This window comes from Peromyscus eremicus, chromosome 9 (genome assembly GCF_949786415.1).
Source record: "Peromyscus eremicus chromosome 9, PerEre_H2_v1, whole genome shotgun sequence".
In the NCBI taxonomy this organism is placed as follows: domain Eukaryota; kingdom Metazoa; phylum Chordata; class Mammalia; order Rodentia; family Cricetidae; genus Peromyscus; species Peromyscus eremicus.
Window position 1 is genome coordinate 76,920,119 of NC_081425.1, and position 22,483 is coordinate 76,942,601.

General features: G+C 49.0%; 1 protein-coding gene across 1 annotated transcript in view; it reads left to right on the plus strand.

Annotated features, from left to right (window-relative positions):
- Positions 1 to 22,483, plus strand: part of Nid2 (nidogen 2) — a 59,572-nt gene that overhangs the window by 34,875 nt on the left and 2,214 nt on the right. Inside the window, exons 9-18 of the mRNA XM_059273785.1 lie at positions 4,683 to 4,826; positions 5,342 to 5,470; positions 6,319 to 6,462; positions 10,828 to 10,947; positions 11,659 to 11,907; positions 15,661 to 15,882; positions 16,429 to 16,598; positions 18,603 to 18,732; positions 19,214 to 19,385; positions 21,655 to 21,812. Coding sequence (XP_059129768.1) covers positions 4,683 to 4,826; positions 5,342 to 5,470; positions 6,319 to 6,462; positions 10,828 to 10,947; positions 11,659 to 11,907; positions 15,661 to 15,882; positions 16,429 to 16,598; positions 18,603 to 18,732; positions 19,214 to 19,385; positions 21,655 to 21,812 — 1,638 coding nt within the window. The remainder of the gene's footprint in view (positions 1 to 4,682; positions 4,827 to 5,341; positions 5,471 to 6,318; positions 6,463 to 10,827; positions 10,948 to 11,658; positions 11,908 to 15,660; positions 15,883 to 16,428; positions 16,599 to 18,602; positions 18,733 to 19,213; positions 19,386 to 21,654; positions 21,813 to 22,483) is intronic.

A 22,483-nucleotide genomic window follows, 5' to 3' on the forward strand; every position in this document is an offset into this window, starting at 1 on the left:
TAGTATGGTATATTGCCAAGCACTGTTCTGGGTACCTTCCATGAATTAACTCATCTAATCCCCACAGCAACCTCTACTCAACAGGGCTGTACTGTTATCATCCCTTTATAGATGTAAAACTTGAGACGTTGAGGTAAAACAGTTGGAAATACAGCTGGTAAGTGGCAAGCTGGGACTCAAACCCTGGCTGTGGGCACAGAGCCCACACTTGCCCCACACAGTACAGCTGCAGCACATAGGCTGTTAGCTATAGACCCAGATGGCATGTGGGTGTAGGTTTCAACCTTTTGTGATTGAACCATGCTTCACTCACAGAGGTACCCTTCATTGTTCCTGAATTGGAACAATAGAAAAACACACACAGGATGCCAGAAGTGAACTCTCTTTCTTCCCTGTCACTGCGTGTGAAGTCTTAGGCTTTTCCAGGGCGGCTGCTGTCAGGCTGGAAGGCATGCTGAGCCACATAACCTTGCAGCGACGTGGGCACTGTGTGGCTTTGCAAGGTGCATATAGTGCGATTTCCCAGGGAGAAAGAGAAGCCCGTGGCCCTTGTTCTCCTCCAGCCACAGACGTCTGTCCCTTGTGTGTTCGTGGTGGTGTCACAGATCGTGACCCAGGCATGCTGCCATCCTCCCTCTCCAGGGATATTTGGGGAGATGTTTGGGCAGAGGGCCATTGAGTTCGCATCAGTGAATTCAGCCCTTCAGTGGTGGCTCCTTTAAGGGAACCATTCTTCCCTTCCTAATTGAGCCAGTGGGTTCCAGCTCCTCTGTCAGAGAGTCACTCGTTTAAGTGGGTGAAATATGAAATGACTTAATGTAGCTGGAAGTTTCTCCAGTCCCAACCAGTCCCTCGGTCTCGTAGCCACTTATAAAATAATCACTCAGAGGCTTATATTAATTACAGACTGGATGGCCTATGACTCAAGCTTCTTGCTAGCTAGCTCTTATAACTTAATCCATTTCTATTAATCTACAAGTTGCCATGTGGCCGTGGTGTTACCTTTCTGCTGGTGTCTTGCTGCTCCTTGGATGGCGGCTGGTGTCTCCTCCCACTCCCCTTTCTCCTCTCACTATCTCTTGGATTTTCCTGCCCGGCTCCATCCTGCCCTGCCACAGGCCAGTGCAGCTTTATTTATTAGCCAATTGGAGCAACACGTATTCACAGCGTACAGAAAGACAACTCACAGCAACTTAAGGACACAACTCTCCTTGACTTACTGCAAGAGGAGAGGGCCAGCAGACTTAGGAATTATAAACAGAGAACTAGTTTTAGGAATGTTTTCTCAGGACATAACTGGAAGCTACACTTAGTGGCTGTGTGCAAAGGGGCTCACTGAAGTAGCTGATTTTTAAGTTTTTGCCTAAATTTTTTTTTTTTTTAAATAACAGGCTCTGTATTTTCCCTTTGCACTAGATTCTGAATTGTATTACTAGCTCTATAACTGCACTGCCTGTTAAATCAGTATCATGTAATTGTGGACTTATTTATGTTGTTGTAAGTACAGTAGTTTTAAGAGTGCAGGTCACCTCTGGTCTGCTTCTAAAATCCTTGTTTTGCTTAATGCCTAGCAGGACGATAAGCTCTGACATACGTACGCACTTAGCAATCTTTCCTGGAATGCAGTGTAGTAAAAGTTTGATGTTGGAGAGGGCTGCATAAGAAGGTTAAGTATTAGCATTTATATAAAGCATTTCAAAGATGACTGTTCCCTTTGGAAGGTATTCTAAAATGAGGAAATAATTGTGGGGAGAGTGGGGTTCAATGGGGCCTTCAGTGAGGATGTCACCCTGTTATTAGTTTAATCTGGCTGGAGGCTGACTCCAGGAACTCTACGTGCCCAAGTCCACAGAGCGCTGGGTTTTCCTCCCTTGGCCAAGAGGTCCAGAAAGAGGAGGCATTCCCAGGATGGCTGTCCCGCTATTTTGTTTGGCAGAGATTCCCTTACCTCAGCCAACATTGACGAGGTGAAGTGAGGACAAACTCATAGCCGAGCTCATCTTCAGGCCCTGGTGGGGGAGCTAATAATGAGTGTTCTGCCGTGCTGTTTCTTATAGAGTGGGGGGGGGAGTGTTTACCGAAGAGTGGAGATAGCTCAGTCGAGGTGCCTCAGTTTACAAGCAGACTGTTCGAGAAAACCAGAGGACTCCAACTTGGGCAGCAGAAAGATGAGCGTGCTCAGGAGATAGCGAGTCCTGAAGGCCTGGGAGGAAGCTCAGCCCCCGAAGCAGGGCTGCAGTAACGAGCACTGGGGTGTAACTAGCAGCTGCTTGGGACAAGTCCCAGTGTAGAAGGTGGCTGGGGCGTCATGAGTGAGAGAGAAGTGACAGGGAATCCTGGTGCTAAGTGCAGGCGGAGGTCCTGCCAAGGTGTGCCTACACATGCCAGGATTCTGGCTCTGACGGTGGGAGAGCTGTGGAGCAGGTAACACGAGGTTGCACTGGGGTGTACCAACCTGCTCACCAAGACAGGGTTCTGACATGGACTTAAGAGGCAGAGGCCCCAGTTACTGTAATTTGCATGGACTATTGTAATAGCCAGAGTGGCTCGGGGTAGTCTGACAGGTGTAGATGGGGCTCTTGAAGTTTTCTGTGACTAAGGTCCCCATTCCACAGACTGAGTCAACGCAAACACCTCAGATAGGAAAAAGCTGTCCCATTGAGGAGGAAGGAGGAAACTATCCCTCATGATGTCTAGGCCTGCCGGTGGGAACAACAATCTTGGAAATATATTATGTTCCATTTTTAAAAGCAAATCCAGCAGGTATAAACAATTTTATTTGGATTTTTGCGTGGAGGAATCAGGAGTCACTGGGCATCTGAACCTCATCCCTGTTGCCTTTGGCTCAGATAGGTAACTTTATGCTGTTCCTCTGGCGACAGCTGTAGCAGAGTGGGGCTGCCCCTGGCCTGGGGCTGTCTGGATTTTTGTCTTATTCTCACTCTACCTGCTTCTCCTGACTGTAACCTTGGGCAACTTCCTTGGCTTTCCTAGGCTGCTGCTGCAGTCTGCATGTGTAATCATGTGGATTTAATGGGGTTGGCTATAGAGAGTTGAGAACACCGCCTGGGAGGGGATGCTCCAGGATGTCAACTATGACCTGTATGACACTCTCTACAAGTTCTTTAGAGAAAGATCAACAGGATCAAGAAGTGTAGGGGCCTGGAGAGATGGCTCAGCCGTTAAAGGCTAGGCTCAACCAAAAATATAAGAAGAGTAGGCATTGGGAAGCCGTTTCTATTTAGTTGGTTGTGTCTTTACAAAGGAAGTTTTGGGGGCCAGCAAGAAGGCTCAGTGAGTAAAGGAGCTTGTCATATATACTGGTTTACTTTCTATCGCTGTGATAAACACCGTGACTGAAAGCAATTTGGGGAGGAAAGAGTTTTTATTTCATTTTATAGATTACAGTCCATCATGAAGGGAATTCGGGATTAGAACTGAAGCAGAGGCCACAGAGGAGTGCTTCTTTCTGGCTTGTTTCTCTTGGCCTGCTCAGTTTGCTTCCTTATATACTCCTGGACTACCTGTCCAGGGGTGGTACCACTCACTGTCAGCTGGGCCTTCTTACATCAATCATTAATCAAGAAAACGCTCCACAGACTTGCCTGCAGGCCGGTCTGATGGAAGCATTTTCTCAATTGAGGTCCCTTCTTCCCAGATGACCTTGGAGTGTATCAAGTTGATAAAAATCTAACCAGCATACTATACAAGCTCAGTGACCAGAGGCCAATCCCTGCAACCCATATAAGTGTGGAAGGAGTGAGTGTACTCCACGAAACTGTCCTCTGTCCTCTACAAGTGCACTGTGGCATGCATGTTTACCCACGTGCGTGCACACACGCGCACGCGCGCGCGCGTGTGCGCGCGCGCACACACACACACACACACACGCGCGAAATTACATATAATAATAGATCCTTTAAGAGTTTTTCAAAAAAGACTTAGAATTCCAAATTTATCCCCCGATAGAGCTAGCTGATGATAAGAGAAGTACTCTAATCTCCAGTAAGATAATGAAGCAGCAATGGTAGTAGAAACTGTGTGTGTCTGTTTGTCCGTCTATCTGTCTGTCTGTCAAGCACATGCAGTGATCTGGGGGATTAAAAGCTTTTCCCAAGGTTTGTTTGGATGGCTTACAGTCGTGCCTAATATTTTAAGCACCAACACACTAGGACCTCTCAACTATAACACACCTATGAACCCTTGAGCTAGGAATCTTGCTAACATTGAGATTCTAGCTGGGACAGGGCCTGAGACCCTGTGAGGACTTAAGTCAGGTTTAACCCACGGGAACGATGAGTTTGAAGTGGAAGACTGATAAACTCAGAGAAGAAATTTGGAGGTTGAGTCTTTGCCAGCACACCTGCTGACTCTGGATTCAGGTAAATTATCCCATGTCTCGCTCACCTTTCTTACGGGGACAGCAGTGTGGCTCCGAGTTGTCCTGAGAGTCCCAGGAAATGCTAGATGCTTTCTTATCCTGGAGGCAAACCTGCTGAAAGCCAGGGCCCTGCTCTACAGAGTAGGCACAAGGAAGCTGTTGAAAGTAACCCTGGGATGCGAGTCGTCCACCTTAGCTTTGGATTCATACCGTAGCAAGGACGCCTGTCCCCTTCCTTTCTCCCCTCGTCCTCTCTGTGACACTCACTCTGGACCCTTTTCTGTTTCCGGTGCATGCACAGGGGACTCGGCCCCTGCACCAGTGAATCCCTGCTATGATGGGAGCCACACCTGTGACACGACAGCAAGGTGCCGCCCGGGGACAGGTGTGGACTACATCTGTGAGTGCACCCCTGGGTTCCAGGGAGATGGACGGAGCTGTGTGGGTAAGAGACGTGTTGTCTGTTTCTGTCACGCAGCCCTTGTTCTTGCCTCGCTTTCTCCAGCATCACAGTCTGGAGGACACGTCCGTGTGGTCTTTGTGGTCATCATCGTTAGGCAATGATTTTAGCCTCCTGTCTATCTGGAGTTATGTGAAAACTGAGGCAGAGTCTGGCTAGGTGTGAGAAGGTAGTCTGGAGATGGGTATTTGGGGTTAGGGCTATAGAAAGAAAGCATCTTTTGGAAATCAAATTGTTTCCCTTTTAAAGAATTCCTAAAGTATTCAAAAATTATCTTCCTGTGGCTTACCTGGAAAGATTTGAAAAATGTTTTTCCTTATTTCTGACGAACTGCAACTTGGAATTTTGCTCAGCGTCCAAGACTCAGATCTCTACGGTTTGCATTAGCGAGCCATTAACCCCACTGAAACATCACGGTGGTGGGAAGATTGAGTCGTCAGGCCTTCCATTTCTGGAGCCCTCTGCTTCAGCAGGGCTTTTCTGGTCTCGTTTTCGCTTAGATGTCAATGAATGTGCCACTGGCTTCCATCACTGTGGCCCCAACTCTGTGTGTGTCAACACTCAGGGAAGTTACAGATGTGGATGCCGCAGTGGCTACGAATTTGCAGATGACCAGCACACCTGTATCTGTGAGTATCAGAATCTCTTTTCCCTTCAGCTAGAAGGATGCTGAACCCTGCCTTGGGGTTCACTTAGGTCTCTACTCCTGCAGTCCCGAGGCTCTGTTGTGTGGATTTCTTAAAGTATAAAGGATGCAATCCTCCCCTGCAGTTCAGCCCAGTTCTGCCCTGATGGTGTGTTACCGTTGGGTTTTCCCCACCTAGATAGTGTATCGAGTTACTGGAGGATGTTCTCAGTTGGGATTCCTGGCCTGGTCACATAACCAGACAGTGACTTGTAACACCTCAGCTCTGTAAAGATGTCATGTTGAAAGATGCCTGTCTCATTCGAGGAGCCAAAGACCCCGTCCGCAATAAATGCACCCACTAGGGTTCTAAAACACACTTCAGACTGAAGAGTGGATCCAGAGACCTCGAATTCCAGATTTATCCCAGTGATGGAGCTAGCTGATAACAGAGAAGTACACATTCCAATCTCCAGGAAGATAACAGAGTAGCAATGATTGTAGGAACTGTGTGTGTGCTTATTATGTATGGCTGTATGTCCTGTGTGCACAGTACTCTGGGGAATTATAAGCTGCAACCAGGATCTGTTTTGATGACTTATTGTCATGCCTAATGTTTTAAGCACAAACACACACTAGCACGTCTGAACTCTAATACACATAGGAGTCTTGAGCTAGGAATCTTGCTAAAATTGAGATTGTGACTGGGACAGGGCCTGAGACCCCTGGGACCCTGCATTCCTTCAGATCTGCAGGTGTGCTGATGGTATTAGTCTGTGAGTGGGGCTGTGAAGAGAAAGGCCCACCCACTCAGGGATTTCAACTCTTGGGACACTTTCACTTTCTTTTCAGTGATCGCCCCGCCTTCCAACCCTTGCCTTGATGGTAGTCACACCTGTGCTCCTGAGGGGCAGGCCCGGTGTGTGCACCACGGAGGCAGCTCGTTCAGCTGTGCTTGCCTGCCAGGCTTTGTTGGCACGGGACATCAGTGTTCTGGTGAGTACCTGTGGGCAAGTCTTGGGGACTCTGTCTGGTCCTTTTAGGTATACATCTTCATAGAGACATGGCCTCTCCCCTCCTGTGACTCACACAGCCTTGGAGTTGCTGAAAGAGAGTGGGCATCTTTAGAGTCAGAATCACTCAAGGGCGATTCCCTGTCACTGGACTGAGCACCCGTGGTTATCCTGGAGTGTTGGTGCCAGCTTGAGACCTTGTGTTCCTTGGAGCTGGTGTAGACTGGAGGGACTCTTAGCTACTTTGTGGTTTGTGTTTCTCTCTCTCTCTTTTTTCTTCGAGACAGGGTTTCTCTGTGTAACAGCGCTTCCTTCCGCGTTAGCATGTTGTGCCCTTTGGCCTCTTGTCATGCGGGCCTCTCATGAGACAAGGGTGTCTGAGTCACAGAACAGCCTGCTTTAGTAAAGCCTGCCGGCAAGATGGAAGTCATCATCCCGAAGATGCTTGCAGTGTTGTTTTACTGCATTTGTTATGAGCAAGTCCCTAAGGAGAGGGCTCTTTGAGATTACGCGTATTATAAGACGACGGGTCACTGAGAGCCATCTCGGAGGCTCCCTAACACAACCACAGCCTGTCGTGTGTGGTAGCCATTCAGGTGTCAGATGGGGGTCATTGTCCTAAAGATTCCACATAAGTTAGCCTATGCTGATCACGAAAGTAGCTGGCAGAATAAAGTTACAACGTGTTAGATATGTGCGTGCGTGCGTTCCTATCCAGAGGTGTCTCGAGTGGTCGTGATGTCTGTGAGTGAAGGATCCTTGCCAAGAGGCTCGGTGTTGTGGGAACTGTGTGGTCTTGAGGTGCACACTCCACCAGATGAAAAAGAGGATGTGTGGGTTTTCCTCCAGCCACGGTTTGTCCAGAACCAGCCGCCTGGAAAGGCTGCACTTGGATTTGGGTTTGCGATCTGGTTTGAGTCCCTAGCAGGAGGCTTTGGTTCATAAAGAGTGAAGTCTTCTCCACTGTCCCTCCCTCTGGGCTGGTTTCAGTCCTGCACTTGCGTGAGCTGGCTACTTCCCAGGCACGTTTTCGTTAAGAGGCTGGGTGACTTTGCAGGAACAGATTGTCTTGAGGAGTTTCAAGTGTGAGTTGAGGAAGCCAGGGCAGAGAGGAGGGTCTGTTATATCTGTGCTCAGGAGGCAGATGAATGGTGGCCGACATTATTGTCAGGATGCGTGTGCTCAGGGATGCCGGGTAAGGAATGGACAAGAGGGTGTGGACATAGAAGCGGCAATGTTTATTATTCCATTTGCAGGTTCCACACAGACACAAACAGTGGACATTTATGTGTGATTGGACAGTTAGGGAACAGAGAGACAGCAAGGACATGTAAACCAAAGCATAGCATTCTGGATAGTAGAGAGGTTAACCGGCACCGGAGAATTCAAACGCTGGGTCAGAAAGCAAGTCAATCATTCAGTGGCTGAATTTGCTTCCACCGGCTTCTGTTCAGAATGGGGGTGGAAGGGACTTCCAAGTCCGAAGCGTGAGCTCCAAATGGAAGGTTCCAGACTTGTTTTCCTAACAGGTTCTTGAGTTTAATGGACGAGTGGTGGAGGTGTCGATGGTTCTGGAATTGAGTTGCCTTTTTTTCTGTTCCCTTTGCGACAAGGGCCTGTCCCCCTGTCTCAGCCCACTTGTCCTGACCCCAGCTTCTAGCAGCCCCTGAACGTACCTCCTACTAGTTAATTGTTACTGGCGTCCCCATATCAGTGGGGATTAAAAAGAGAGCTCCTGCCTTGAGAAGAGGCGAAAGTCCTTCCCCATCTTCTCTCTGGACACCGGTGGGGCGGTCCTGGGAAATGAGCTCTGACTTCTGCAAACCCCCTGGTGTTCATGCTCCTGAGGAGAGGCGGCAGCCAGCTCTGTATTCAGGCCCTGGAGCTGCTGGCTGGCTCTAGCTGTCCATCATGGAGGCCCTCCAAGAAGGAGTTGGATTGCAATTCTGGTAGCCTACAGTTCTCCAGCTTGGGGGCCAGGGATTCCGCAGGTGGGATGTACTGAACTTCTTCGAGGGCTTTTGTCTACTTGCTGGTCATTGCTGGCAGCTGCTGTCTGCCATAATCATGGCGTCCACGAAGAGGCAATAACAGCAGGGAAAATGGCTGTTTCAGGTTTGGTCAGGGCCTTAATAATGCCAGAGGTTTGGCAACCTTGGGGAATCCCCTCTTGAGTTAAAAAATAGCCATAAGAAAGGGCTCCCTGGGGCCCAGCAATAGGCTGTGTGTGTCAGGAATTCCTGCTTCCTGCCATTGCTTGGGGTTCCTGTCCCCACTGGAAGTACTTGTAGGGTATGTTCTGTCAAAGCTTGAGTTTCCTGAGTTACAGCTTTGGCTTCAGTCAGTTTTATAGCCCCTCTAGGCCCAGCCAGCTCCCCACTCAGCTGTGCCCTGGAGCTGGCCTTTGAAGAGACAGCATGTGCTAGTATATGACCGTTCTTTAGTAGCTGAGTTACTATGTAGGGTGCTCTTTAAGCAACTCCTTCCTAATCTTGGGAGGCGAAGGTAACCAGAAAAGCCAGCTGCTTGCCCAGGGAGAGCCGCTGTGGTGGAATTAAGCTTGATCTGGTTGAGCATTCAGGGGTTTTTAGACTAAAAGGCACTGTGTTCTCCAAAGGCAAAGGATAGGCCCACCGCTCACTCAGGGAGTATAAGGGATTCCTGTCCAGGGAACAGAATGCCTGTGTGTGAGACGCAGTGGGCTGACAACCGAGAAAACAGCTGAGCTGTGGGAGGAGCCCCTGGAAAATGTGCGCTGCCCGGAGGCCCGGTGGAATGTCTCTGTGATCCCTGCCCATCCACATCTAACCCCTGGTTATAAACTTCACTTTCCAAGCTGGTAGGTGCCTGCCTTGGGCTGTACCAAACACACGGCTCCGGCTCCTTTTTTTCCTAGACTTCAGACCATCACTGGGTCACAAAACCAGTGCTGGTTGTTTTTGTGGATGTGACTCATGATTTCTTTTGTGTTTGGTCAAGCCTAGCTCAGACCTGTACCTTTTGTTTTTTTCCCTTTTTCCTCTGAAAGATTTCCTGTCGTCTTGGAGATTACCTCATCCCCTGGCATCAGCTTTAGCGGTTGTACTCAAGAGTTTCTTGCGGGGGTGGGAGGGAGTGGGGGGTGGGGGTGGGGAGGTGTCTTTGGAGCGTGGGGGTGGGGAAAGAGGTGACTTGCTGTTGACAGCATGGACCATCTTTAATAAGGAAAATAAACAGGCCTGTTAATTGGCTTTTGTCCAAGCTGTGGATTTGGGAGTTTCGAGTATGAAATCCTCAGGGAAGCAGGTGCCAAGTGCAGGGGCCTGGGCTGTTTCTGTGTTATTCCAAAAGTACGGATAACATTCTTTTTTTTGTACAAGTGAAGGGTAGGTTTGGGTAAGGCTGCCTCTCATTGGAGGTTTTAGACAGCGGTCTAATCAGGCAGGGCTGAAGGTCCTTCTGGGCCGAAGTGTGTCTGGGCCTTCATCTTTCTCCTGTACCCTACAAGAATATGGAGGGAGCTGGTGCCAAACAAAGAGGAAAAACTATTGTTACCTATATTTATCTCTTTTGTAACATCACTGACGGGAAGTTAATGATTTATAGTCTAAAGGTTAGTAGTTGAAAGGAAATCACTTCTAGAATTCACGGTAGATGAAAGATGCTCCAGAAGTGCACGGCAGGGTATTTCTCTCTGAGTTACCCACACGTTAGATGTCTACTCTGAGCATTCATCTCATTTGTTAACGCACATGTTCCTGGATTTGTTTTTGTCTTAGTTAAGGTGACTGTTGCTGTGATGAAACACCATGACCAAAGGCAACTTGGGGAGGAAAGGGTTAATTTCACTCACAATTCCATATAACAGTTCATCATCAAAAGCAGTGAGGGCAGGATCCTGGAGACAGGAGCTGATGCAGAGGCCATGGAGGAGTGCTGCTTACCGCCTCGATCCTCATGGCTTACTTACTGCTTTCTTATAGAACTCAGGACTACCAGCCCAGGGATGGTACCACCCACAATGGGCTGGGCCCTTCTCCCATTGATCACTAATTAAGAAAATGCCCCACAGCGTGATCTTATGGAAGCATTTTCTCAGCTGAAGCTCCCTTCTCTTTGATGACTCTAGCTTGTGTCAAGTTGACATAAAACTAGCTAGTGTGTGGGTTTCTTTGTTTGTTTGTTTGTTTTTCCTGTCAGGCTTACTCTTCCATATTAGCATTTCTCAGCTCAGACCCAGGGATGTTCTAAAGTTGACAACGTGTTGAGCCATGTGCACTGAGACCATGTAGTTGCACAGCTGTCTGTGGTGAAGTCATGGTCTTCCTTCCTTTGCTCACCTCTCTGCGCCTGTCCCTGACCTCTGCAGATGTTGATGAATGTGCGGAAAACAGATGTCATGAGGCAGCTACCTGCTACAATACCCCTGGGTCCTTCTCCTGCCGGTGCCAGCCTGGGTACCACGGGGACGGGTTCCACTGCACATCTGGTAAGTGATGGAAGACCAAGAAGTGCAGGATCTCCCAGCTCCTTCCCTCTTATTTTCCTCCTAGCCCACTCTTGATGGAAGCTGGTCTGGGGGGCCTGGTGGGGGGATTTTCCAAGCTCTGGAGTCTTCTCAGTAGCTCCCTAATGCCCACTTACTGCTACTTGGCATGTGAGCTTCTTGGTGTCCGTCATTCACTCTGTGGCTGCTCTGGTTCACCGCCCTACTGACCTGCTTTGCTGCATGTTGTTTGAATAAACTATTGAGCTTATTAAGTAGGAGCCTCATGCACCAATGAGCCAGGAGTCAGGACTCGGGGTGACTGCTTTGGGGGAACTTGGCCAACGTACAGCAGTGTGGCTGCCATTGACCTGGGCTTCTCACACTTAAACTCTGGGTCCCAAAGAATGGATGGAGTTAACTTGTCCAATGAAGTCTCCAGAATATTAGGCAGATGCCATTGATTATTCTTCATCTTGCCCAGGGGCTGAGGATGTGCAGGGTGAATGGAGGGAATTAGAGACAAGTAGGTAGATGGTAGCAAAGCTAAAATAAGAATTCAGGACTCTAAAATGTTCATGTCTTGCTATTTCTCCATGTCATGATAACTTCCAGTTGTAGGGAAGAAAGTCTCAGTACAGAAGACTTCATGGGGGCTGGTTAGTGTGCATGGGTTGTGAAATAAATTTCTTATTTCTCCTTTGTCGCTCCCAGCCACCGTTCCGGAAGATTCCGTCTCAGGCCCGAAGCTCTGCGAACATCAGCAGCGCTATGCCCAGGCGCAGCATGCCTACCCTGGGTCACGGATCCACATCCCCCAGTGTGATGACCAGGGCAACTTCGTGCCCCTGCAGTGCCATGGTAGCACTGGGTTCTGTTGGTGTGTGGACCAGAATGGCCAGGAAGTCCCTGGCACCCAGACTCCACCTGGCTCCACCCCACCTCACTGTGGACCACCACCAGGTGAGCCCCCTGGCCCCAAGAAAGACCTTGTGCCAGCTCAGGCCTGGAGTCAGAATAGAAGGGCTCTGGCAATGGGGTGATTTATAAGACAGCTCGCACTGTGTAGACAGACGCGGGTATAATTATTGCTTTTTTCCTCCAAAGAACACTTGGATGATATAGGCACACCCACGTGCATGTTAATGTCATGGGATATATCGGTTACAAACGTGACATGCAGGATCCTTTACACATTGGATTCCAGGTGCATAGATCCTTGGTGAATGGTGACTGAAAGTTGAGTGGCTACGTCAGGCTGTGACCCACTGTGAGAGGCTTGAGAGAGCTGAAGAACTTTGCCAGCCTAACGTTTTATCCACTCCTTTCTAGGTAACCATGTCACTTCCCTGTAAAAAGCAGTCTAGAGGTTGTGCTAAAGTTAGCAAGAAACATAGGTATGAAACTCAGAATGGATCCATTGAGTTTCCTGTTAACCCAGTGACCCCTGTCCCTCCAGCTAGTCCAGCACGGTGATGGGAACCCCTTCTCGGCACTGCTACCTTCACAGGATGTGTAGGATCCACCCCTCTGATCTGAGGTGCTCATGGCAAGCAGCCATTATCATCTGCTTGTTTCCTGCCAGGGTTTCGGAGCCCGGTGGGCAGTCTCACTGGCACTGTGAGCAGCGGGCAGCTTGCACAGCACGGTGGGCAGTCTCACTGGCACTGTGAGCAGCGGGCAGCTTGCACAGCACGGTGGGCAGTCTCACTGGCACTGTGAGCAGCGGGCAGCTTGCACAGCACGGTGGGCAGTCTCACTGGCACTGTGAGCAGCGGGCAGCTTGCACTGGGCAGCTTTCCAGCCCCTTGTGAAATTATTCACAAATGGGCAACACATGCTGCTGCTGTAGCCCGGATACTTCCCGATCTGGGAGCCGCTTCTAAAATTATAATATAAAGAAAGTAATTAAAAAAATCCACAGACTTACTTATCTCAGCCTTTAATGTGCGAGGGAAATAGAGCTGGGTAATTTCCAACAGTTTTGATTCTATAACATTCATAACATGGCCAGGGACTTTAAGTTGGGGGAGGGAGGGTGAATATGATCAAAATACCTTGTAAAAAAATCTCAATAAAATTGATTCACACAGGGAAACTGGTAATGGATTGCTCCACATTGATCCTCTTCGCCCCTCTATTATTTATGAACAAGATTCTGCGGGCCTTAAAGACTAAGATGCCTAAGAGAAATCCTGTTTCTGTCGTGGCTTCTCTCAAAAGCCTCAGCTCTCTGTCAGAGGTTGGAAAGTCAGTGGTTAAGTGGGGCCTTGGCGGGATGGCTTGGCGTTCTGTTAAGTTGACTAAAACGAACATGTGTTAAGGATAGTGACTCAGGCTGGGATGTTAATGACTAAAATGAGGGCACATTCTTTTGTGCAGACTTCTCATGGCCCAGACTTCTTCCCTGGCACTGCATGGCCCTGCTTGCCATCTCTGACGAGTCTCATTTGCATCATCCAGTCAGGGAGAGGGAGGCTAGCATGCTGGGCACTCAAGACTTGAGACTGTTTGAGCCCTTACCCACCAGAAGCAGGAAAGACGCTGGATGACGTTGATGTTGTTTAAAGCAGTAGGGGATGAAGGGGTGCCCACCTGGGAGTGATCTGGGACCCAGCTGACTTGCTGTGTTTACATTCATCCAGACACATAGGGTGGTCTGGATGTTGGGTGGTCCCCAGAAACAAGAGCCGCTCTTGAGGGTGTTCAGTATGGAGTGGGCTTGTTGGTGGCTTCCCCCAGCACATCCCACTGTGAAGTGGATGGCGAGTGTTGGAGGGAACAGCAGCCCCCTCTCCTGGTCCTGGAACACTTTGGGCTGAGCAGATCAGTCTTGTCTTTGTCTCCTTTTCTTCCTGTGGGTCATGAGCTTTAGCAGTCTGAGGGGGCAGCCACTTCCCAAGATGGGAGTCTTGAGTGGGCTTGCTGAGCTTGAGACTGGAGACTTGATTGGCATCTCCCCACCTTCTCAGAGGACCGGTTCCCCTGCAGCTTTGTTCTTTGAAGTGTCTGGAGGGTTTTGAGCAGAAGAATAGACTCAGTTGCCCTGGGTTTAAATGCACCTCTGTGGCTGCTGGCTGAGTGTAATTGGTTTGGTGGCGTGAAGGTATGAAAAGATGGGAACAGGAAAGCCAGCCAAAAGGCTGTTGCCATGGTCCCAGTGTGACATGATGCCCTGCCCTGGATTTAAATGTACCACTGTGGCTGCTGGCTGAGTATTTGGTTGGGGGAAGGTGGGAACAGGAAAGCCAGCCAGAAGGCTGTTGCCATGATCCCAAGGTGAAATGTCTGTGTCCAGGGCAACACACACATGGGAAAAGTGGCAAGAAATCAAGATAGTCTGAATGGGGGTTTTGTTGTTGTTTGGGTTTTTTTTTTTTTTAGACAGGATTTCACTATGTAGCCCTGGCTGATCTGGAACTCACTCTGTAGACCAGGCTGACCTTGAACTCATGGAGATCCCCCTGCCTCCATGTCCTGGGCGCTGGGATTAAAGTCATGCACCACTATGTCCGCCTCTAGTTGGAATGTTTTTGGAGATAAAGTTGGTGAGACTTTTTTGACTTGAGATGTGAGGTGTGAGAGAAAGAGGTAATCCAGGTGATTGTGTCTGAGCAGTGGGAATGCAGATGCTGTTTAATGGAACTAAAAGGCACGAGGGGCCAGTTTGGGAAAAAGCAGGAGCCCAGCGTTTACTTTTGTGCTGAGAGTTCTATTGTGCATCCAGATGGAGGGAGCAAGGAGATAATTGACTGTGTGATTCTGCAGACCACAGGCTTTGAGTTGCAGGAATTAAGACTGAACCAGAAATGCCCTTAGTTATGCCCTGAGGGTACTCCAATCGCAGTGAACAAGTGATTTCAACAAGTGGTGCCTTTGTAGATACAACCACATGTGTAGAGCAGAACCTCCATGGCCCCGGGGCAGCAGCCTAGCAGGAACTGGCATAGGTCAGAAGCCAGCAGGGCTTTCTTTAATTATGGTGTGAACCACAAGTTTGTGGATAGGAGGAGGATTGGGGGTGTGGAGTAGAAGAGAAAACAGGACAGCGCTGTGGCAGAAAGCTAGAGCTTGGAGGAAAGATTCAGCTTTGAGACAGGTCCCAGCAATGGGATGGCCGTAGTTTTCATGAAACTGGGTAGTCCAAGAATCAGTTTCACGATGCTCAGGGCCACCTCTGCTGAGCTGTATACACTACCATGTTACTCTTGCTCCGTGTGACTTTCCAGTGAAACTGAGGACTACCTGCATGGTCTTCAGCCCCTTTTTTCTAGGACACGTAGGCCAGCCTGGAAATGGATCTTGTAGCAACAGGTCCAAGAACTTGAAACAAGTGGGAAAGAATAATTGTTTTTAAGTGTCACGTGTGTCACTGAGCCCTCAGAGAGTCTGTACAGTATTCCGTCATCCGTCGTCAGAGGATCCCTGGGCACAGGCCAGATGTCCATATGCATCTCTACTGGCCTGAGTGAGGTATATTGATGAGCTTGTCTCCTGGTTCTTTTCTGATGTGGCTGGGCCTCCATGGCAGGTCCTCCTGGCCTTGGGAGACAGGAGCATCAAGGACCATCAGGGTGATCTCTTTTCCGCGTTTCCACAGAGAACTTCTGAGAACACAGGTGTTTCCCTGGCTCGGTGTCCAGGGGTGTGTCCAAGCAGGCCGAGCGATCAGGGGTTGGGACCTGGACCTGTACTGATCTTGTTTCCCCCTCCTAGAGCCCACCCAGAGGCCTCGGACTGTCTGTGAGCGCTGGAGGGCAAGTCTGCTGGAACACTACGGAGGCACACCCAGGGATGACCAGTATGTCCCCCAGTGTGACGACCTGGGCCACTTCATACCCCTGCAGTGTCATGGCAAGAGTGACTTCTGTTGGTGTGTGGACAAGGATGGCAGAGAGCTGCAGGGCACACGCTCGCAGCCAGGCACCAGGCCTGCGTGTAAGCCTGGGACGGCCTCGGCTCCCCGCGGTGCCATTGAGGGTTTGGGGTCGGGGTTTGGCTTCCCGAGGTGGGCAGGGTGAGGAGGACACGGGTTACCAAGTCTGATGAGTGACGTCACCTCGTTGATAGGCTGGGTTGTCGTCAGAATGACTCAGGATCACAGTCTGGAGTTAAGGTTGGCTTTGCCATTAGCGGTTTCTACTGTAAGAACAGCTGATCTCCGACCAGCATGTGATTATTCTGCCTCCCCAGCCCTGGGTGAAAGGGGGCAGTGCCTCCCTGGGCCCCCCCCCCCGGAAGCCTTTGGCCCTCCAGAAATGACAACAGAATCTCTCTACTTTGTTCGGAGACTAGTGTTTTTTGTTGTCTTTATGTCCTGAGTACCATCAGCAATTTAAATAATTAACCTTTGAAAAAACCCCTTAGAAACCAGAATTTCTTTGAAGAATATCTGCCCTGTGGAAAAAGCTGGATAGTTTTGGAGGTTCATGCACCAAAGTAACTTTTCTTTCTCTCCCCACCTGTCCTTGTTTCCACAAACAGGTATCCCCACCGTCGCTCCGCCTCTGGTCCGGCCCACACCCCGCCCTGATGTGACCCCTCCGTCTGTGGGCACCTTCCTGCTCTATGCCCAGGGCCAGCAGATTGGCCACTTGCCTCTCAATGGCAGCAGGCTCCAGAAGGATGCAGCCAAGACTCTGCTGTCACTGCATGTAAACTGGATTTCTCCCGAGGGCTGGGCTGCATGGGGAGGATGGGGCTCGGGATGGGGGTGGGCCTGCATGCTGGGTTGATGGGGTGTGGAAGAGCTGTGCTTTGTGGTTTTCGGAAGGCCTCTGCCTGCTGCCACAGGGCAGGGAATTCTGGCGTGCTTCTGGGCTGCAGTCTGCTTGATGGGATGGGGTTCAGTTGCTGGAAGTCATGTCTGACCCATTCTAGCCGCTCTACCCTGGGGGCTCATGGAAGTTCAGATAGATAGCAAGGAACTTCAGAGTTGTCCGGTGTTTGTGGGAAGATCATTGTTAACTCAGGTTCCTGGGGGCTCTGTTCAGGTTGTAGACATCTTGGAGGTGATCTCCGTGGTCATTTGAGGGTGACAGTCCTCCCAGGGCTGCTCGTCAGCCTGTCCCTTCCGATTTGGTTATGTCACTTGGATGCACGTCTTTCCTAGCCTCCCTCCTTGTTCCCAGTTGCTTTGGGGAGTGTGTGCTCCTGTTGCAGCCCCTAAGGACGAGCTTGCTTCTTGAGCTAGCAAGGCACCTCCTTGTGGAAGGAGGGATTTCTTCTCCAGAGTGTGGAGAAGAGAGGCATTGACATGTACCGTGGAAACTGGTCTGACCCTCTTTCTTCACGGTACACTGGCAGACTGTTCATCCAGGCAGGGTTCTCTATATTTACTTCTGTTAATAAACTACGGTTTGATTCCAAGAAAGCTTAAAAGCAGCCAGTGTTTGTCAAAAAAAGATTGTCTTTTTCTTCTTTTTAAGATTCAAGGCTCTATCCCCCCCTCTCGCTCTATAAGTGTGCCGCTTTATAAGTTTCTTGTACAAACCGTCTTATATTCTAGCCACACCAGATGGCTTGATTGCATTTCTGAACATGTCTAATGGGCAGGGTGGAGATGGTTGTAGTGGAACTGAAGGAGAAAGGAGACTAGAATTACAAGCACACTTTAGGGAAATTTACCTAAAATGGGACCTTCATACCAAGAAACTTAGTTTATGAATCCCATGAGTCCCTGGGCTCATTGCCGCCTGTATGAATGTGTACTCTTGCCAAGGATAGAGGGCCTTTTAATTTTGATTTTCAAATAAAAGTACTGAGACCTTAGATTCCCCCCCATATAAATGCCAGCTTTTCTGCAGGAGCCAAATTCTGCTTCATACAGTGTCTCCTGGTGATTACCGCTTCAGGCACAAGGCGAGCCAAGCCCCAGGAGGCTTTGCTAGGCAAGGCGGGGACTAGTGTGGCCTGTGTTGATTCTCACGTCTGCTGGGGGTTCTCACAGCAGGAATCTGGTTTAGAAATGGAAAGAAGCCAGTCCTGTGTGGAGCACAAGCAGGAACATCCCAGATTTGGGGTTTTCAATAAGACTCAGCAGGAAGGAAGGGGAGAGAGGCCAAGGGCCGGGTGACCACAGTTCTCAAACTGTTAGATTCAGGCTTTCTTCTGTGCCACCCAGCTGAATGCTTGTATTAAGAGGCAGGGATGGTTGCTCCCCAGGTAGGGGAGGGTTTCAGTCTATTCACCCAGGAGAGGAAATTTTGTTGGCATGTGTTGTCGGGTTTTAGAAAGACTCTTTGAGAAGATGCCCACAACACTTGGAGCATTCATCTTTGGCACCATTAAGTATTAAGGACGTACTTCGAGGAGATGATCCTCTCATCGGCGAAAGGGCTGATGTTCCTCATGACTGACTGTTTTTACAGCCAGTGGTAATAGAGCTGGAGGAGCTTGTGGTATGGTAGGTGCCATTTGGACTCTTTATATAAATGTTTTACTGTTTGAAGTGTTGGAGGAGACGAAGACATAGTGGTTAAGTGGCTGAGCCTGGCTTTGACCTTAGGGAGGAGTTACTACCTACCTGTCTAACCACTGGGCGCCACTGCCCTGCAGCACCACAGTAAGCTTGCTCACAGTAGCACTGTATAGCCATGAACTAGTGTTGGAGATTCAAGGAATCCTAATTCTTCTGACTCCGTGATTGGTTCTTGAAGGGTTCTATTGTTGTGGGGATTGACTATGACTGCCAGGAGAGGATGGTCTACTGGACAGATGTTGCCGGTCGGAGCATCAGCCGCGCCAGCTTGGAAGCAGGAGCAGAACCCGAGACCATCGTAACCTCAGGTCAGTCAGCAGCTTCATTCTGTGGACACTTGGCAATACAGCTTATTGTACGTCATTGGCCTGTTGAATCCTGGTTTCTCCTGGTTTGATTTAAAGGGGAAGGTTAAGTACTGTGCAAGTTACTTTTGAGCTGCACAGGCCTTGCCCCTCTGTAAACAAACGCGTTTATATGGGAGAAACAGAAAGGTGATTCTAGGATGAGACAAACCGTCCTCAAAAGAAGTGGGTCACAGTAAGAATTCAGGGTCTGGCAGTTTATAGTGCCTGTCGCCACCACCGTGGTTGTGGGGAGCCACCAGAGTGGTAAGGTCTAGTACAGACCAGATAAGGTTGAAAAGGCAGCAGAAGGTGAAACCCTGTTAGCCTTGGTTCTGGGAACTTAAAGGCTCTTTTCTGCTTTGGATTCTGTAAGCTGTTTGGATAGGGTACTTAAGTTCACCTTTCACACCCCGCAGATGCCCTGTCCTGCCTTTATTTCCAGGTCTGATAAGCCCGGAAGGACTGGCCATTGACCACGTCCGTCGAACAATGTACTGGACAGACAGTGGGCTGGATAAGATAGAGCGTGCAAGGCTGGATGGCTCCGAGCGGAAGGTCCTCTTTCACACAGATCTGGTGAATCCACGGGCCATCACTGTGGATCCCATCCGAGGGTGAGCTGGCTTCCTTTGTTCTCCCAGTTCACCTGGAGATCTGTTTTGGAGCCTCTGGCTATTATATATGGCACGGGAAGGTCCAGACCAGAGTAAAAACTCAAATACACTGATTTACCAGAGAATATGTTGAGTCAAGGTGCTGCTAAGTATCAGGCATCCGTGTAGGCAAAAGCAGGCTCTTTTTGTTTGTTTGTTTGTTTGTTTTGTTTTTTCAAGACAGGGTTTCTCTGTGTAACAGTCCTGGCTGTCCTGGATCTCACTGTGTAGACCAGGCTGGCCTTGAACTCAGAGATCCTCCCGCCTCTGCCTCCCAAGTGCTGGGATTGAAGGTGTGCGGTCTTGTTTTTTTAAGGAGCTTGCATTGTATGAAGCAAGAAGTAAGATGACACACAAGTGAGAGCGTTAGCTTGGGGTGTGACGTGTTGTGTGGGCTCTGGGAACTGCCTGGATCACATGGTCACGGGGCAGGGCCTTGGGAAATGGCGGGTACACAGCGGGAAATGGCTTCCTTCAGCAGTACCCCGAGAAAACCTCGTTACAGCCACAACAGCGCTTTTCTTCCTGGATGGGGAGTGTACAAAGTCCAGATAAAACTGTTCCTTCTCCGTGACAGCTACTAAGGCTGTCCCCTGCGGTGTACAGGCCTGGGCAGGGGTCCCTGGGACTATTGAGATGCAGCTTCCATCAAACAACTACAGAGAAGCCCTTTAAGGCAGAGAAGAAAGCCTCAAAGGTGGTCCTGCATGCGAAGGCTCCTTATCTGCAGGACTAAATAACTCCTTGGGCCCTCTTTTGATAGTCCTTGGTGCTTAGTCTGAAAGGGCAGGAACTGAACAATGGTGCCTTGTTCGGTCATTACGCTCCAGGATTTAGATTCTAGAGGAGAATGTCAAAAGCAGCTGCCTTGACCCCAGGGTAAGTGCCATACATGTAACTAAGTCCTCCCAGCTTCTCGGAGGCTTAGCCGGTCATCTCCAGGGATGCCGCTCACTGTTTGGATCTCTGGCTCTTCCTGCCACCCGTAAGGAGAACAGTCACAGTGGAGGAGACTCACAGTTCTCTCCCTTTGCTGTGGGTCTCTGGGTTCAACTATAGACAAATATCTATAGATCCATGGAAGTTTCAGTACCTCTGCCCTGTTTGCAGATTTTAACAAGATACTGTTTTCTACACATTTTGTATGTTAGGTCAGAGTGTCTCTGTCCTGGTAACCAGCTGTAGGACAACTAAGGGTCCCCTTTAACGCGGGTATTTTTTCCAAGAAACTCTTTCTTTGTTCCTTGAATCCCACCCAATTCTATATAACAGTTCCCTTAGTTTCTACCACGAGAGTTTCCCTAACAAATAATTTCTTTGGATTGTAGGCCCAAGATCTAGTTCAAGATTTTAACAAATTAAGGGTTCCTGGGCAACTGCCATCAGGTGTCGTTAGAGGCAAGGCTCTAGACAGTTATTGACTCCCCACACGGTTGCAGTTGTTAGAAGGCCTCGGCAGCCCAAGAACATTTATTAACTGTAAAATATCTGGGTGGGGCTACACGAGTGTTGTTGGTAATGTCAAGAAGCTACCGCCGAGGTACTGGCCATGCCGCCATGATCAAGGCTTGGCTGAGAAGGTCCCCTCTTAAGTTCCCACGTGGGCCACTGGCAGACTTACGCCTCTGCCGGCTGTTGGGCACATGGATCTCTTCATAGGGTAGCTTGCAGTGTAGAATGTAGCTCCCCCTGTGGAGCAAGAAAAGGCACCCGACGAAAGCCAGGTTTAAAAAACTAATAGTGAAATGATATTCTGCATTCTACCATACTGTTCACCGGGAGCAAGACACCGAACTGAGATAGGGAGATGAAGGCTGTGACTACCAGGAGGTGGCAATCGGTGGTGGCCAGTGTGGCTGCTGCGTACCCGAAGCTGCATGGCTGACCTTTTTTTTTTTTTTTTTTTTTTTTTTTAAAGATTTATTTATTATATATAGAGTGTTCTGCTTGCATGTATACCTGCATGCCAGAAGAGGGCACCAGATCTCATTATAGATGGTGGTGAGCCATCATGTGGTTGCTGGGAATTGAACTCTGGATCTCTGGATGAGCAGCCTGTGCTCTTAACCTCTGAGCCATCTCTCCAGCCCATGGCTGACCTTTTGGGAGGTTTGTGTGTGTGTGTGTGTAGTAGGGTACTGGAGATTTAGTCTAGGGGCCTGTCCAGGCTAAGCTATATCAACCCCTGCACAACTGTTTGTAACAGTCTTAATTTAACATTTATCCACAGGAACTTGTACTGGACAGACTGGAATAGAGAAGCTCCTAAGATTGAAACATCATCTTTAGATGGAGAAAACAGAAAAATTCTGATCAACAAAGATATTGGGTTACCCAATGGGTTAACCTTTGACCCCTTCTCCAAACTGCTGTGCTGGGCAGATGCAGGTAATACTGGTAACATGGAGAACAGTGGTCTTCCTTACAGCAGTGTGAGCGCTATGGGGATTCGCCCATCTTTTAGATCTTTTGGGTTAAGTTTCTATCAGCACAGAGCATACTTAGCAGATCTGTAAGCTTTAAAAGAGCATTTTGCAGTGATTCTTACAGTGAGTTATCTGGGGTTCAAAGGGGAGCCTGACTGTGCAGCATGTCTGTCCTGCCCCCTGCCCCTGCTGTGAACTGTTGGAAAACTAAGTTGGAAGAAGTATTAGTTGCTGTTGACAATTGGATGAACTGAGGTTGGTCTACCTTCTGGGCCATTCTTATAGTTTCACTCTAAGATTTTATCACTTTGTGTGTTACGATCCTTTGCCAAGTGCTGTGAGAATGGCCTCCTTCAGGAGTGCATTAACACCAGGGTTATCTGTTTGTGGTTTACTGTGCATTACTAGAAAAACTCGAAGACATTGTATACCTCATTCTACTAAAGAAAGTTCTTGAATTTACTGAACATGCAACTGGGTGTTTTTAAAATCCAGTTGTCTGAACATTACGTTTTTTTTAAAGTATATGGAATTTAGACGTTTTTAGAAATCTGGAACATGAAAATTCTTGAATTCTTTTTTTTTTTCCTCAAAAATTCAAAGTGTAAAAATACCTACTACCATGCTCGTTTT